An 18,057-nucleotide genomic window follows, 5' to 3' on the forward strand; every position below is an offset into this window, starting at 1 on the left:
CCTCATTGCACCTTCTACTTTTGCTTCATGGCATTTAGAGTTTGGAATTTTTTATCGATAGAATTTTTAGTACTTTCTCTCTCCTGTACTAGACTATAAACTCCTTGAAGGCAAAGATGACACCTGCTCCCTCAGGTCCAGCAGCCCCTAGCACTGTGCTGACATTTAGGTAGTGGCAGTGTTTTCTTGTAGAACGATCCTGTAGTTTTACCAGCTGAGACTTCTGTGGTCCGGGGAGTCACTCATCTCTGGTCCCTGCCACCTCCTCTCACTTTTGGAAACCCTTCTGGCCAGATGGCTTTGGTTTAAATTATATGCCAGAGCTCTTGGTTTCCAGGGAGAGGGTTTCAGCCTAAAAATCTCACTCATGATGGAAGGTTCCTGCTATTACCTTTTGTATCCAATACGACTTAAAGTGACTCCTCCAAAAGCTTTGGAAGTAATTTGTACATATTGTCTAGCATAAATTCAGCAAGTGGGTCCCAGAGGCTGAAAGTCGAGTCTTGCGGTTGTTTCCTCTGGTGTTTCTCCCTGAGACCCTTAGAACAGCAAGCCTGGTGCGTCTGGTGTCCTGTCATCTTTCTCTGTGATTGTCATCAGTGTGGAGAAAGAACATCCCTTCGAGCTGTGGCTTAGAGCTGTGACTTGGCACCACGTGGTTAGTCACTATCAAGTTAGTAGCCTTTGTGGGAAATCTGGCTTTGGTAGGATCTGGGAAATTTGGACCCCTGGCATCTCTAAATTCCGGAGCCCAGCTTTGATGGGGCTTACATCCCCAGCTGTTAACCCGTGGGGTCGGCCCCAGACTGTGGCCAGGTGCATTGCACTAGGGGAGACAGATCCACAGCAGGCAGAATTTGAGGAGGACTTAAAATACCTGCTTTGGGAGGCCAAGGCAGGCAGATCACCTAAGGTCGGGAGTTCGAGACCAGTCTGACCAACATTGGAGAAACCCTGTCTTTACTAAAAATACAAAATTAGTTGGGCGCGGTGGCACATGCCTGTAATCCCAGCTACTCGGGAGGCTGAGGCAGGAGAATCGCTTGAACCCAGGAGGCAGAGGTTGTGGTGAGCCGAGATCGAGCCACTGCACTCCAGCCTGGGCAACAAGAGCGAAATTCTGTCTCCAAAAAAAAAAAAACAACCCACAAAGAAACAAAAAAACAAAAACCCGCTTTGTTACCTGCCTGTGGGTGGAATTGAGTTCATCCCTGAATCCGTGGTAGTCATTTATTGAGCATGGCGCTGGATCCGAGATCACAGTGCTGCCGCCCTCCTTCACGTTTCTCTGACCTTTCATGGGAATCACATGCAGACGCATCACTTGGTGTAATTATACGTGGAGGAATGAGCAAGAGGAGGCTGGCGACGGGGCTGCTTTAAAAATCCTTTCTTCTGTGGATAATAGGCTAATAGCGGGGTGTGCTTTAGAAGGTGTGGCCTCCGCCAAGGGCGTGGGAACTGGATTTGTAGAAGCTGGGAGGACCACACCCGGCTTGGGAGACGGCATGGGCTTCTGAGGTGCCTGACTCCCTGGCCTGTCCAGTGTGGACAGCTTATGCACAGCTAGGTGAAATGATTGTGCAGTTGCTCAGGGATTGGGTGGCAGAGTTGGACAGAATTTAGGTCTTCTAACTTGGAACAGGGCTGTGTCCATCTCACCTAGGTGTACAGTTTGGGGAGCACTGCTGTTTGGTCTAGTGAGACACACTTGGTGTAAATATTTGTGCCCTGTTGCACCTAGGTTCCAAGGGACCAGAGAGCGTGCCCGCACCCACGGGCTGGGGGGAGCCCAGGTCCTCCAGAGCTACTGTGGAGCATGGGCTTCTTGGTGCCCAGTCCTGTAGCTGAACTTGGGCGGCCTCTGGCTGTTGCCCGCAGGGCTGGTCTCCCTATAGTTCAGAGGCAAGCCAGCTCTCAGCAGCAGGGAGGGCCTTTTCCATAGTATGAACTTGGCCGCACCAGACCAGTCAGCAGTGTCAGGAATCTTGGCCCTCAAGGTCCCTGCCTAGCCCTGGCCCTGGACTTCGGCACTGGTCAAAGGTCCCCAGAGCTGCCCTGGGCTCTGAGCAGGTGAGTGAACTTCCCAGAGCACTTTTGTCTGGGCCTCTGTGCCAGTGTAAACTGATAATAGTGATTGCCCTCCCCCACCTGTCTACCAGCTATCTAAGTTTTCTTTGTTACATAATCAGGATTAATTTAAGTAGCCTAGTCCATCCATTTAGAAATGGTTAGTGAAGCAAGGTGAATGGGGAGGGGTCAGAGTCCCTTAGGGGGCCACCATGTGCGAGTCCCCTTGCTCTTTGGGGCCTTGGTTTCCGTTCTGTGAGTTGGGGCAGCTGAAGGGAAGGGCTGCTCAGGTGGTCCTGCCACATCCTAGTGGGTGTAGTGAGTACAGGTGACAGTGCTCCCAACCAGGGCAGATCCTGCTCCTAGGCAGTGAGTCTTAGGAAGGAATTGGTAAAAATGATGTCATTGCAAGAGTGACGTCTTTTTTGCTGTTTATCCAAAGGCGGGGGGGAGAAAAAAGCAGAAATAAAAGCAGCAGGCAGTTGTCCACCAGACCCCATGCAAAGGGCTTTTCCTTGAATCCTCACAGAGACTTTAGGCAGTGGGTGCCATTAGGAGCCCCACTTACAGATAAGAAAACAGGGGCGGAGAACTGAAGTGAGTTGCCCAAGGACACACATTGAGGAGGAAGCCACAGAGCTAGGATTTAGATACAGAGGGGTCTCCAAGCCTGTCCTTCCAGCTTTGAGGTCCTGGGCCTATATATTCCATCAGAAACTGAAAGGTGTGTTGGGGGGGGACCTAGGGTCAGGATGGGGTTTTATTTCTGTCCCTTCCTTGTGATGCTGCAGGGACTGTGACCTGGAGTTCCCAACACCAGTGCCCTATGGCTGGTGGCCTCCTCCTGGGACTCCAGGATCTATTGTTTGATTTAGCCATTTTCTTCTGTAGTCTGATGGGAGGGATTCAATTCAAACCTGCAATGCTGTTCTTTGGGCCAAATGGCATTTATCAGCAAGTAGAGAAAAACACCCACACCTTCTAGCAAGATTAATCTAGTTCTGTGGTTCTTAATGACAATTTAAGCCATTTTGATTAACCTAGGTGGTGGTTTTCTCCCTACCAGGTAGGGAATATACTGGAGCCTTTCTAAAAATAGTTCTGGTGAAGATAAACATTTATTGAGTACCTACTGTACTCCACTAGGTGAATACAGGGATTTCTCGTTCATCTCAGGAAGCATGGTTAGGGGATTTTACCGACTAGGGAACTGAAGTTCAGAGAAGTTAAGTTACTTATCCAAGTTCTTATAGCTGAAAAATAGAATAGGATTTCGACCTTGTGGTAGGTGGGGACCGGGGTCATCTTTGTGCTCTCAGGCATGTGGCTGGCGTGGAGTAGAAGCTGTCTATATAATGGTTGAGTGACTGGATGAACTTCAAAGCTGGTCCCTCTGGCTTTTCCTGCTACCCCAGGCCACGTGCCCAGAAGGAACGCTGTCTTACCTAGGAGGTCTTTATTGACTGTTTGACGCCCTTCCCATCCTATCCCAACCCCTTCCCCATGGCACCTAGTTTCCCCAACCAGAACCTACATTTCTTATGGGCAGAGACGGTCTTTGAGCATTGGGTGGGTGGTTGAACTCAGTTTCTTTGAGATTCTGTGATTGGGATTTTCAGCAAAATATGGTAGCAAGTTGGTCAGAGGGGTGAGTCTGGCAGTGGGAACCCGGGCAAGTCTAACTGTTTGCTCACTGGCAGAACAAAGTTGGGGAGGTTGGAGGGGTAGGGGAACTGAAAGCAAAAGAAAGCTCATGGGGAGCCCCATCGTGCAAAACCGATGATGGCAGAGCTGCTGGGCTGCAGCATGGAGCGGGGCGGGAGCCTTGTGTGGAGTCTGTGAACATTCTCTAGGTGCCTGGATACTCCTCTTATCTCCCTGCACATGGGTTGATGTGCATCTACGGTGCTTTGATGTGGACTCTTGTGTTAAATTTGTTCTTCTGTGCAGCTTTGTGACGCTTCAGTGAGTGTGTCTATATACAAAAGGAAAACAATTTTGGCTGGGTGAGGTGGCTCATGCCTGTAATCCCAGCACTTTGGGAGGCCAAGGTGAGTGGATCACCTGAGGTTGGGAGTTTGAGACCAGCCTGGACAACATGGTGAAACCCAGTCCGTACCAAAAAACACAAAAATTAGCCATGCGTGGTAGCATGCACCTGTAATCCCAGCTACTCAGGAGGCTGAGGCAGGAGATTGCTTGAACCCGGGGGGTGGAAGTTGCAGTGAGCCGAGTTCACGCCATTGCACTCCAGCCTGGGCAACAGAATGAGACTCTGTCTCAAAAAACAAAAAAACAAAAAACAAAAAAAACAGTTTTGAGGATGAGGCATTTCTTCCTTACTTATGAGTGGGATGTTTATGGCTGACATTGACAAGGCTGGCAGAGTCAAGGGGAGGCCCCGGGTAGTCCAGCTTACTAGCAGTGAATTCAATTGTCTCTTGAAAGCACCATGACTGTTGGAGTATTTCAGCCTTAGCCTTTGAATACTGACGGAGTGCCAGGCTTTCGTCTGTCAAGATGCCTCTCTGTGACCTCAGCTGGTTAATGTCTCAAGTGCTTCTTTAGGAGACAGAATGGGTTTGTATTGAACCAACCATTATTGCCCAGTCTCGTGATGACCAGGGTTGTGGAACAGATAAGTTGTGTGACCTCCATGGGTCAGGGCTGTTGACTTTGCCTGTAAGTTACACTCTTGCAGCGGGGCATAGAGCCCCCAGGGGTTTTGTGGACATTAACAAGTAAGGATTTAGGTGACTCTGACATAGGGTCTGCCCCAAGGTCAGGCACATAGGAGGTGGCATCCATGGGACTCAGCATGTTGTAGAAACAGATCATATTGGGACAGAAGGAAGTTGAAGATCACCTGGGATCCTTTAGCGTCCATCCCTTTGTGAGAGATAGGATAGCCTAGTGGTTTAACAGCATGACTCTGGCCGACCACCTGGCTTCTTTCTAATCTTGCTTCTGTACTTTGTGACCTTGAGGCAAGTCATTTGGGCTCTGTGCCTCAGTTTCCCCATTTGTAGAATGGGGATAACTGGTTGCTAATATTGCTGTTTTTATTGTTATAATTATTTTGTAAATAGAAGGGTTGAAGGCTCAGAGAAGCAAGTTGATTGACCTGAGGCCATACAATGTATCAGTGCCAGGTGCAGGATGAGAAAGAACTGTGACTCAGGCCCTGTCCCTCTTACCAGGGCAGGGCAGGGCAGCTGGGCAGGAGAGACTGGCAGCTCAGTTCCCCCTCCAGTCCAGGGTTGTCCCTTCCCTTTCTGTCTCGCAGTGAGGTCACCAGTTGCACCCATGAAATCTTAGTCCTGTTATCTGGCATCTTTGGAATTTGCCCCACCTGTAGGGCAGAGATAACTTAATCCTTTTTGGTGGGCCACATATGGGATATTCTGAGTGTGTTCTGGGTACACTGGGCATGGGCCAGGCACAGACCCTTCCATCCATTGGAGGCTTTTCTAGAGAAGGGGTGGAGACCAGATTGGGTTCCCAGGGTCAGGGGATGTGGGAATGGCACCCTCTGAACCACAGGCAAGGCCGGGAGCTGCTGCCAGTGGGCGGAGAGGGAAATCTAACTGGTACGTGATGTTAAGGTGGCCTGGCAAGCAGCTGCAGCTTTGGAGAGAGCGGCCAGCCTGTCCAGGGGCCCGGTAGGGAAGGCTTCTGTTGCACGGCCTGTTGCTTTCTCCCAGATATTGAAGAGCCCATCTGTCTTGCTTACTGCATGGCTTTTCATAGCTCCCATCATATTGCTGTTGGGTGCGATTCATAGCCATGGTAGACACCTGGTCATAAGGTAAATTCCACACACTCCAGCAAGGTATTCAGGGCCTCGCATGGTCTAGCTCCATCCTACCTTTCTTCCAGCAAACATTAATTGATCATCTAAGGTGGCAGCTGCTCTCCTAAGTCTGAGGCTGCCTCTCTACCCTCACCTGACTGCTGTCTTCTCTGCACACCAGACCCTCCAGCCACAGGTCCTCATTCCCCGGATGCACTAGCATGTTCGCATCCTCCTGCAGTGAGAATTGTTTTCTTCCTCTCCATGCCAAATTTGCATTTTTCTTTTCCAGTCAAAGTAACATATGTACATAGTCACAAAATGAAATAGTGTAGAAGAGATTGTAGTGACAGCTCTAATTCTTACAGCTTGACATACTCTTCTTTTTCTAGGTGGCTGTTCAAATGGCTTCCTTCCAGCCACCTTCTCCAGGTTGGATGTGATCTGGACTCTGGATCTTTACCCTATAGCATGTCCTGCTATGACCTATTCCAAGGAGAAGGGGGGTTTGGTGCTGTGGCTTCTCTCCTGGGAGGCTGAGGAACTTGGTTATTGCTATCTTAGTGGAATTGTTACTTTCTACCAAATGTGCAATGAAAACTCTTCACTGAGTCTTTTGCCCCTAGCAATAGCAGTGCCTCCTGAAGCCCCAGTAGACCCTGAAGGTTTCAGGACTGTGTCTGGAGAGCATCAGTGACAGGTGGCAGGAATCCTCTGTGGTCCACTTCAGAGGCGGCAGATGACCAGGAGGTCAGACTGTGGCTGGTCTTTTCAGAAGGACAAATGTAACCTTTCTGAAAACTGGGACCATTCGGGGACACCGGTGGAAAGACCGAGGAGCCTTTGTGGTCTGTTCTCACACATATGAACCCACTTTCTCCCCCCTCCAACATCAGGGTGACCTGAACGCCGAAGGAAGTCTAGGCCTTCCTGTAGGTGAGGCAGGGAAAGCTACGTAGACCTGATTCAGTTGGACAAGTGTTTTCCACCAGGTCTCAACTCTTCATTTTGTCTTGGTATATAGCTTTTCTGGCTGACTTTCTAGCAAGCTGGTTGGGCTCTTTGCTTGTTCCAAAATGGTAGTTTTCACCAGAGACTTTTCAGATGAGCAGGAAGCTTTTGTCAGAATGTATGTTCCTCTAACTCTGCTTGAGTCCCCCACCGTGTGATTCTGATAGGCAATTGTTTTCCCACCCCCCCTTTTTTGAGGTGGGGGCAATGACTACCTTTAGGGGAATCGTTTTTCTCTTGCTGGTTTCAAAACATTAAGAGAACCAATTTTTTTTTTTTTGCGACAGAGTCTTTCTCTCTCAGGCGGAAGTGCGGTGACATGATCATAGCTCACTGCAGCCTCAGTCTCCTGGGCTCAAGTGATCCTCTCACCTTAGCCTCCCAAGTAGCTAAGACTACTGGCACCCACCATGCCTGGCTAATTTTTAAAAAAAATTATTTTCTGAAGAGACGGGGTCTCGCTATGTTGTCCAGACTGGGCTTGAATTCCTGGCAGCAAGTGATCCACCTGCCTCGGCCTTCCAAAGTGCTGGGATTACAGGTGTGAGCCACTGCACCCAGCTCAAATTTTCCTTTTCATTAAAAACATACATATATGTATATGTATGTATATACATATGTATATATGCATGTGTATATATGTGTGTATATGTATATATGTGTATATATATGTGTGTGTATATGTATTATATGTATATTCTCTTTGTGTATTTATTTTTGCCAGTTTGGGAGATGTTAGAAAAAGACATGATTTGGAATCTTCAACTTAGGGATAAACTTAGTTGTGCTCTGAGAGCTGCAGTTAAAGGATTATTTGTGCTGCTGTGCTCTTGCCTGTGATGTGTGGGAATGATGCTGAGTGATGTCTTTTTGAGACAGAGTCTCACTCTGTCACCCAGGCTAGAGTGCAATGGTACGATCTTGGCTCACTGCAACCTCCGCCTCCTGAGTTCAAGTGATTCTCCTGCCTCAGCCTCCTGAGTAGCTGGGATTACAGGCCTGTGCCACTACACCTGGCTAATTTTTATATTTTTAGTAGAGATGAGATTTTGCCATGTTGGCCAGGCTGGTCTCGAACTCCTGACCTCAGGTAATCCGCCCACCTCAGCCTCCCAAAGTGCTGGGATTACAGGTGTGAGCCACCACGCTTGGCCAATTTTGCATGATTTTTACATGGCTTTTCAAAGGGCCAGGATGGGACTATCCAAAGCCCTGTTAAGAGTCCCTCTTCTGTCAAGGAGCCTAGGAAGGGAGCAGGTTTGAGTGAGGAAGGCTGGTGGTTTTGGACGGGGAATGGGTGGTTTTGGACGGGGAGCGCCAACGGTTTTAGTGTGTGTGGTGCTCCTTGATGTGGTTTGGGTTTCTGCATTTGTAGTGTGTGCTGTCTAAGGATGCTGGAAGGTGAGACAGGGCTTTCCAAGGCCTAGATAGGGTGTGTGGCTTTACTTAGAAAGACAATCCTTTCCATAAAGCATGGTGCCAAAAAAGCCTCTTCCTCCTGGGCCTCCCGCTGTGATTTGTGGCGTGCAGTTTCAGTGAGGGAGGGCTCTGCAGGAACCAGCTCCTTGGTCTGATCCTTTCTGGACAATTGTGGATGGGAGTTGGCTTCTTGGTGTCTTGAGAGTGTCCTCAGCAGACCCCAGTGAAGCAGGAGCATAGAGCTCTGGATGGGCTCATGGTGGACATGGGAGAGCTGCTGGCCAGGGGGCTGCAGGGTGAGGCTTGGAAAACAGGGAGGGGGCTGGGCTTGGCCCCGCATTTTACTGTGGTTTATTTAGTGAATGTCAGTGCTAGCTGGGGACAGTTGACAGACAAGAGAAAACACCTGTTTGATTTTGAATTCTGAAGCAGACATTGGGCAGCAGAGGCTAACATTTGGCATTTATCCTAAACTTTTGAGGTGCCCGAGCCTTATTTCCTTTCTCTGGGAGAAAGTCTGGAACAGAGACGGTGCAGAGCAGCCTCTAGGGCTCAGCCCTGGGCCCCCCTGGAGTTGTGCTGCTCATGGTATCACGGTGCTTGTTTCCTGTTTGTATCCCCATTGCACCTGGCTCAAGGTAGGTGTAAGGCAAATGCTTTAGAAAGAGCCAGTGAGTAGATTTCACATGATCGTCTCCTCAGTCCTAGAAATGCCACGTGAACTTCGAACATGGAAAGTTTTTTATTTTTGAGAAATTGGAGAGGCGGGAGTCACAGGCTGTCTCCAGGTCAGGCAGGGAGTCAGTGGCTGAGTTTCTGATGCTACAGGGGGCTGGCTTGGGTGGCATGACCTCTGCAGGACCCCCAGAAGGGCCTGAGGCCCCCTACCAGGCTCAGCTTGCCCCCTTCTCTTTTCTTTTTTGGTCCTAGGCCTGGATCGGAGGCTCCTTACCCACAGGATCTTGGACAAGTCATTTTCCTTCTTGGGCCTCAGTTTCCCATCTGAAAAGGCGGGGGCTGGGCTGGATGCGGTCTCCCTAGGGCCATTGTTGCTCCTGTTACATGATCCCGCCAGCTCACCTGGGACAGAAAGTGCATTTTCCACTCTCCCTTCTCCCGGCAGTGAGAGAACAGGCCAGTGAGACAGGCCTTTCCTGTTTTATCATCTTAGGGGAGAGTTGGTGTCAGGGGCTGACCCTTCACTTTGTTCTAGCCTTGCTAGGAGTTTGTGGAGCCAGTGGATGCAGATACAGAGTTCATATCATTGGGAGTTTCACTGTCCTGGAGCAGTTCTGGAGCTGGAGGGGACTTGCTCAGGTCGCACTGGGAGTGGCAGAGTCAGGCCAGAAACCCTTGTCTCTTGATTCCCCGGGCAGGACACGTTTCTCCATCCTGCAGGCAGGTGCAGAGGAGGAATGCTTGTTCACAGGCAGCACGTGAGGGCTCCTCTCAGCTGCTTATTTGGCACCCTCTGTCCCCTCCAGGGGCCAGCCACACAACCACCTGCCTCCAGCCTGCTCCCCACACAGTTGCCAGAGGGGTCTTTCTGACTCTGTCTGACACCTGGATGTTCTCGGCACTTGCTGCTTCAAGGGCTTAGGCTCCCATTGGCTACGGCTGTGTTTTCACACGTGTGTTTGGTCAGGTGTCTCTGGTTATTAAATGAGACAAGGCTTGCATTGCTAAAGACAGAGGTTTAGGAAGTGCCTCAGAAAACCAAGTGAAACAGGTTTCTTTCCTGAAGGATTTCCCAGAGGCTTTAGTATGCTAATGTGCTTATGAATTTCCAAGAGGGGAGAACTAAAATGCAAACATGCAAACTGAGTTTACCGAACAAGAGGAGACTAGCAGCTAGGTCTTGGGCAGGAACTGAAACCTGGACAGGAAAAGAAATTTGTGAAATTCTCTGTCTCCAGTGTGTGTGTGTGTGCGTGTGTGTGTGTTTATTTTTAATCTCTGCCCTGTCTCTGTGCATCCTGATTCATTCATTTCCTTTTTTCTCCTCTCTACCCTCACTTCCTTTTTTTGTATTTTTAAAAATTGTAGTAAAATATACATAACAAAATTTCTCATCTTACCCATTTTTAAGCATACAGTCCAGTGGCATTAAGTATGTTCATACTATTACACAACCATCAGCATCATCCATCCACAGAACTCTCCTCATCTTGCAAAACTCAAACTCCTGTACCCATAAAACAAGAACTCGCCGTCCTGTTCCCTCCTCACCCCAGCCCCTGGCTACCACCATTCCACTTTTTGTCTACAAATTTGATTACTCTAGGCACCTCATATCAGTGGAATCATACAGTATTTGTCTTTTTGTGACTGGCTCATTTCACTTAGCATGCTGTTGTCAAGAACTATCTATGTTGTAGCCTGTGTCAGAATTTTCTTTCCTTTTTTAAGGCTGAATAATATTCCACTGTATGGATATATTACATTGTGTTTATCCCTTCATCTGGTGATGGACACTTCAGTTGCTTCCACTCACTCCCAGACGTTTTTTCCCCTCTCTGATCCTGAAGGAATAGAAAATGCCCAGCCTTCATTTTTACATTTTACAGGTAGTGGAGCTTTAAAAAAGAGAGTACTTTGGGAGGCACAGATAGGAGCATCACTTGAGTCCAAGAGTTTGAGACCAGCCTGGGCAACATAGTAAGACCCAGTCTCTACAAAAATCAGCTGGTGGCGTGCACCTGTAGTCTGAGCTACTCAGGAGGCTGAGGTGGGAGGATTACTTGAGCCCAGGAGGCTCAGGCTGCAGTGAGCTATGATCGTGCCACTGCAGTCTAGCCTAGGTGATAGGTGAGACCCTGTCTTAAAAAAATAAAAATAAAAAATAAAAAAGAGACTAAATCGATTATTGTCTCTTTGGCTGTGGCCACTTGTGCCTGCCTTCCTAGCCGCCTGCCTTCTGCCTCTCTTGCCTCTCCTGAGGCTGCTGCAGGGTTGATCCCTCCTTGTCTCTTCCCTACACTCCTTCGAGGCACCCTGGTGGTTCGTTTCCTCCTCTTCTTATCATATACTTTCCTTGTTTTGCCCCATCGTTTTTTCTCCTCTGTATCCTGGTGCCAACCTCAGTGGGTGCTCCCTGCAGGCAGGTGGAAGAAATGATGGTGCTGCAGGATGAATGAGGCTCTGGCCCCAAACTTGGCTGCTGTGGCTGCAGTGGTCCCAGCAGGGGCCTGACCAGGCCCATCTCTGCACTCATGGGCCACTTGCCTCTGTCTGGGGCTTGTGTCATTAACTATGGCCTGCCCTTGAGTAAACCACGCTGAGGACAGAGAAGTCCACTGAGGTGTGGTGACTGAGGCAGAACTCAATCTTTTAGAGGTTTATTCTGTCAAGGTTGCGGATGCACCGGGAAAAAGAAACACAAGTTACAGTAGGATCTGTGTCCTGTGCTTTTTCCAAAGAGGGCTCTGGGAACATCAGTATTTAAAGGGGAAAGAGCAAGCAGGAGGGAGAGAAGAAAAATAAAAGGAGGAAGGGTAGGCATTAGGCAAGTGGTACCATTCTTGTGAGGCTCTGATTAGCACTGAGCGAATCTGCATTTTACATGTGAAAAGAAGGGAGTTGGGGAAAGTGAATCATGGTCTTGCACTCAGTAAATCTACGTTTTACATAAGATAAAGTAAGCTTATGAAATTACAGCTGTCTGTTTGGGAACAAAAAGAAGGTCAGTTTTTGCATGACTCACTTCCCAAGCTTAACTTTCTTTTCCTTTGACATAGTGAGTTTAGGGCCCTGAGGTTTTATTTTTCTTTCACAGCACAAAGATACCCAGTTGACCTTTTTTTTCCATAAGAGAATGATGCATTTTGGTTCAGTAATGTTTCCTCCAACTGCTCTACCCCTAATTTAAAGAGGGGAGGGGATGAGAAATCAGTCCCAAATGTCCCTGTAAGTTTTGGTGTGATGCCAGCCTCCAACTGGCTGACATGAGCAGTTTTGTAAAGGAGAGACCCTCTTGATGGCTTCATGTATATCGTGGGGTGGGATGGGGACAGTCATTGTTGACAGCCAGCCTGTGCCAAGTGTTTCCCAGCAGCTCTCTGGGCGATTATTCCAGCCAAGGATGGCCATGCCTTAAGGTTAAGGAACCTGCTTGAGGTCCCAGAGCTGGAATTGAGATTGACAACCTCGGGCTGGGTGGCTGTACAGCCTGGGCACCCTCTGTGCCCTCTGCCCTCACTCAGCCACTCCCTCCATAGGTAACCAGGGGTAATTCCCTACTGCCCAGGCAGAGGGCTGGGGCTGGAAGGGGGTCTAGATATCTGGTCACTTAGTGGTTCCCCAAACTGAGTCCTGATCGAAATCATCTGGGGAATTTTAAAAAGAAAAAGAAGACTTGAATCAGTGTGTGCCAGGGTGGTGTCTATGGATAGGTATTTTCAAACATTTCCCAGGTAATTCTGATCTTCAGCCCCTGCTCTGATCCTCCCTTTCATTTTCCAGTCAAGGACACTGGGGACCAGAGAGATGAGATGCCGTGGCCAAGGCCACTGGGTTGTAGCCAGAGCCAGCATCAGGTCCAAAGTGCGATCTCAGTAGCCAGTTCTCCATGCTCTGTGTTTGCTCAGACTGCCACCCCTGCTCAATGGGGCTCTGGAACTTAAGGAAGGCCTTTGACCATAGGCTGGGCTTGCAAAACCTTGGTAGGACCTTGACCTAGGCTGGAAACCTCAGGGCTCCAGCCAGGGCTCATCCCCAAGAAGCTGCACTGCTATTCTCCAAGGTGTGGGGGCCTCTCCCCTGAAGGGCGCTGCCTGGAGCCACTTCTTGTTCACAGGCCCATGTTAGGCCCCCCGGGACAGGTTGCCTTGGCTCCATATGTGGTTCTGCAGATCACACCCAGGCTTGAGAAATGCGGTGACACGTGAACTTTGCATTGATATGAAAAGGTCCAAATTAAAGGTGGTGGCAAGCACAGCTAAGTCCAAGAAATTGTGGCTCCTATTTAGGGGTGGTGGTCTAAGAGACGAGACACAGTACCCTTTCACACCGGTGGGTATTCTAAGTTGGGTTAGTTTGTTCATCAATTCATTCATTCAACAAATATTTATTGGGTTCCCAATAAATCATCTTACTGGTCCTTGGAGATCTGCTGTGAACAAGACAAACACAACCCCACCTCTGTGGCCTGCACAACCCTGGAAGATCACACACTAGAACCCTATCACTTGGCCTCTCCATGAATCACCGTCAGGTAGCCCCTCGACAGGGGACTCTTGTGTTATTACTGACAATATTGATGGTTTTAGACACATATTATCCCATTTAATTTTCCCAACCATTCTCTCAAGTGGGGAAACTCAAACTTAGAGAGTTTAATGACCTTGCCCAGGGTCACACCATGAGTGATGGAATCTGAATTCAGCCCCAGTTCTCTCCGATTCCAAAGCTGGGGTTCTTGACAGCCACGTTGTACCACCTGGTACCCTTGCTTTTTGTCAGGGGCAAGTATAAGAAGAAGCCAGGTGACACGCGAAGCTTTATTTGCTCTAAAACTTGAGCGATTTCATATGTCCTAAAGGAGGAGTTTTGCCTCTTCCTTCCCAGCGTGAACACTTGGCATGGTGTGTACATCTTCATTTGGTCTGGCCAACAGGCCATCGGGAGCTGAATGAGGTGTTGTGACCATGGCCTGGGTATTCTCTTGCTTCAGATACATTCTTGGTTGGCACATGCACTTGCTTGTCCTTCCCTTGGTCTTTCTTGCTTATAATGTATCCCTTTTTTAATTTTTTTTTAAGACAGGGTCTTGTTCTGTCACCTAGGCTGGAGTGCAGTGGCACAAACATAGCTCACTGCAGCCTCAAACTCCTGGGCTCAAGGGATTCTCCCACCTTAGCCTCCCAAATAGCCAAGGCTACAGAGGTGTGCCACCATGCCTGGCTAATTTCTAATTTTTTTGTTGAAATGAGGTCTCAGTATGTTGCCCAGGTTGGTCTCAAACTCCTGGCCTCAAGCGATCCTCCTGTCTTGGCCTCCCAAAGCGCCAGGATTACAGGTGTGAGCCATCACACCTAGCCTAATGTATCATCTTATTAAATCAGATCAAATCCTTTTTGAAAAGACTTAAAATTGAAATCACTTTAAAAAAGAAAAGGGTGCAGGGCTACCCTCCCCAGGACCGTGGGGCCCAGGTGTCTTGGCAGCTGCCTTGGGCTGGGCCAGAAGATGTTTTCACCAGTCTGTGGTAGGAAAAAGGGAGCAGAGTAGCGAGTTTTTAATAAAGCTAAATCTGGCTGGGTGCAGTGGCTCACGCCTGTAATCCCAGCACTTTGGGAGGCCGAGGCAAGTGGATCTCGAGGTCATGAGTTTGAGACCAGCCTGGCCAACATAGTGAAACCCCATCTCTACTAAAAATATAAAAAATTAGCTGGGCGTGGTGGAGGGTGCCTGTAATCCCAGCTACTCAGGAGGTTGAGGCAGGAGAATCGCTTGAACGTGGGAGGCGGAGGTTGCACTGAGCTGAGATTGCGCCACTGCACTCCAGCCTGGGCTACAGTGTGAGACTCTGTATCAAAGAAAAAAATAAAAATAAAGCTAAATCTAATTTAAGATACCATTTTATAATCAGAGGTAGTCTTCCTTACTTTTTTTTAAGCATTAAAAATGCCCTTTCTTTTAGGAAATGATGTTTGTGGTAGAGGGCGGTGGTGATTGTTGCTTATATTGTTATTGTTTTTGTGTCCTTTCTGGGCAAAATAAAAAGTTGGCCTTGGTGTGTCCATTTGCTTTGTGGTTTTAATAGCTGGTGAAATCTGAACTCTGAAAATGACCACTAATTCAGCTGATTGGTTTTCACTGTTCCTCCAAGCCCTGGGGTACCTGGGGCTCTCTGTCCCGGGGAGTGAGAGGGAGCCCCAGAGAGTCCTTTGCCCATCTTCAATCAGAGAAGCCTTCCTTTTTTATATATAGGATTAGATTTTTTGTATGATTTTGTTTGGAGATTAAAGGATACCCCTGCCAAAAGTTGAAAAGCTTCTCCTCTAGGATGTGTGTTGGGGGGGAGTAGGGGAGGGAGGGAGTCGGGGAGGGAGGGAGGAAGGGAAGGGTGGAAGGAAGGAAAGGAGGGAGGCAGGAAAGAAGGAAGGGAGGAAGGGAGGGAGGGAGGAAGAGAGGGTGAGAGGGAGGAAGAAGGAGGGAAGGAATGTGGTTACTTTGGTGGGACTGAGCCGTGGTGGATCTTCTACTTGGCAAGTATTTCTTACCTACTGTACTAGTCAGAGTTCTCCAGAGAAACAGGTAATAGGATGTGTAAAGTCTACTTGGGTTTGTAAGACCAGCCTTTGGTTGAAGACCTTCCTTGGGTCCTAGCAGACAGAAACCAGGAGAGACAGAGACATCTATATCCGGCTACAGAGGTTATCTGTCTAACTCTCTGCCTGTTCTCTATCTCTGTCTGTCTGTCTGCCTACCTACCTACCTATCTCTGTCTGTCTGTCTGTCTGTCTGTCTACCTACCTACCTACCTACCTACCTATCTATCTGATCTACCTTCCTACCTACCTATCTGTCTGATCTACCTACCTACCTACCTAGAAATCGAGAGATTTACTTTGAGGATTGGCCCACATGATTGTGGGGACTAGCAAGTCCAAAATCTACAGGCTAGAGATTTAGGGAGAGCTGATGTTACAGTTTGAGTCCGAAGGCAGTCTGGAGGCAGAATTTCTTCCTGGAGAGAGACCCAGTTTTTTTCTCACGAGGCCTTCAGCTGATTAAATGAGGTGTATGTACCCACAGTATACAGGTTAATCTACTTTATTCAGAGTCTACTGATTTAAATGTTAATCTCATTTAGAAAATCCCTTCATACATACATTTAAACTAGTGTTAGATCAAATATCTGGGTACTGTGGCTCATCCAGGCTGACCCATAAAATTAACCATCACACCTGTGCAAGAGCTTTTCCCTCCTGGGTGGTGTCCTAGGGATGGCAGAGGAGGGGAAAGCCAGGTCTCTGCTTCAAGGAGACAAAATTATGCATATGAAGAAATTAAGAATGCTGCTGTGTCTGTGGAGTAGCCATTCTTTTATTCCTTTACTTTCTTAACAAACTTGCTTTTACTCAAAAAAAAAAAGAAATTAAGAACAAGACCATTTATATTTAAGTGCCAACTTAGGAAATGTAAAAAGGTATTTAGAGGTGACAAGGCAAGTGAGGGCTGGAGGATTTGGGGAGATTTCATGGTGTTGGGACTGAATAGGAGCTTCCAGAACATGGAGGTTTCAGATAAGTGAGGACACAGAAGTCTTCACAACCAGTGTGGGCACCACAGGACAATTCTACATCTATCTAGGACTCTGAGTTTTTGAAGGGTTTCCATATGCATTGTTTGGTTTGCTGCTTGCAACAAACCTGTTATTTTAACTGAAGGTCTTAAGGCCCAGAGAAGTTAAGGGATTCCCCAGAGGCCAGACAACTTGCCAGTGGCAGGGGAAGGTCTTCCTCTTCCACAGCCTTCTCTCTCTTTCTGCCTTTATGGAGCATAGTGAAATCTACGTGCACACATTCATGTAGATTTCATTATGTCCATGTAGAATTCATTTTGATTTCAAATACGTTTCCTTCCTAGAGAAATCCTGTGAAACTATGAACATTGTTTTCTCGATCTCCTTCTCCACGTTTTATTTTCCTTCTTTACCATCCTGATTAACTCTATTTTTTGTTTGTTTGTTTTCTCTTCTTGCCCGCTCCCAGACACGAATGCAGAGTTTGAGTCCAGATCCCAAAGCCCGGTATACAAGTATCTACGGAGCCCTCAAGAAAATCATGCGGACTGAAGGCTTCTGGAGGCCCTTGCGGGGCGTCAACGTCATGATCATGGGTGCAGGGCCGGCCCACGCCATGTATTTTGCCTGCTATGAAAACATGAAAAGGACTTTAAATGACGTTTTCCACCACCAAGGAAACAGCCACCTAGCCAACGGTATTTTGAAAGCATTTGTCTGGAGTTAGAAAGTTCTCTTCTTCAACACGTCCCTCCCCAGGGTGTTCCTCCCTGTGACCCAGCCGCCTCGACTTCGGCCCGCTTGCTCACGAATAAAGAACTCAGAGTTGTGTGTGCAACGCACACCCAGACACACGCACACACACGCGCGCGCACACACATGGTTTTTTCTGTTCCCCTCCGCTTTCTGAAGCCTGGGGAGAAATCAGTGACAGAGGTGTTTTGGTTTTACTGTTATGCGGGTTTTCTTTTCTATTTTTTTGTTTGTTTTGTTTTTAAACATTCAAAAGCAATTAATGATCAGACATAGGAGAAACCCTGAATAGAAACAAAACTTTTGAATGCTGGATTCAAAAAAAAAAAAAAGTTATCTGGACAGCTTCTTTGAGACTATTTAAAAACTGGTACAACAGGTCTCTACAACGCCAAGATCTAACTAAGCTTTAAAAGGTCAAGAAGTTTTATGGCTGACAAAGGACTCGTGCAACGCAGAAGGCCTTTCCCACCTTAAGCTTCCGGGGATTTGGGAATTTTACCCCCATTCTCTTCTGTTTGTCTGAGTCTCATCTCTCTGCAAGCAAGGGCTGAAATCATTTTGTTTGGTTGTTTTGAGGGAGAGAGGCGGGGTGGGGGGGTGCAAATCTGCCAGCAGCTCTTACATAAGGCCTGTTTTATTGGGGAGGGCTGAGCTTTTATTTTCTCCTCTCCAGTGGGGTTGGCTTTTGTTGTTTCTTGTTTGGGTTTGGAATGGAAATATGGATAGCAGCATAAAGTACTTTTATTTTGACAAAATTCAT

At 48.0% G+C, this 18,057-nt stretch overlaps 1 protein-coding gene across 6 annotated transcripts in view; it reads left to right on the forward strand.

Moving 5' to 3' along the window:
* SLC25A37 (solute carrier family 25 member 37) overlaps positions 1-18,057 on the forward strand; it is a 46,494-nt gene that overhangs the window by 20,149 nt on the left and 8,288 nt on the right. For 5 of the 6 annotated variants that reach the window (XM_002818905.6, XM_054561360.2, XM_063726594.1 and 2 more), the window contains one exon: positions 17,011-17,239. In XM_002818905.6, the coding sequence (XP_002818951.1) occupies positions 17,011-17,239 (229 nt within the window). Of the gene's footprint in view, positions 1-17,010; positions 17,240-17,437; positions 17,711-18,057 lie in introns of those variants that run through there. The other variant, XM_054561361.2, reaches the window with a different exon arrangement.

The sequence above is a fragment of the Pongo abelii genome, chromosome 7 (genome assembly GCF_028885655.2).
Source record: "Pongo abelii isolate AG06213 chromosome 7, NHGRI_mPonAbe1-v2.0_pri, whole genome shotgun sequence".
NCBI lineage: Eukaryota > Metazoa > Chordata > Mammalia > Primates > Hominidae > Pongo > Pongo abelii.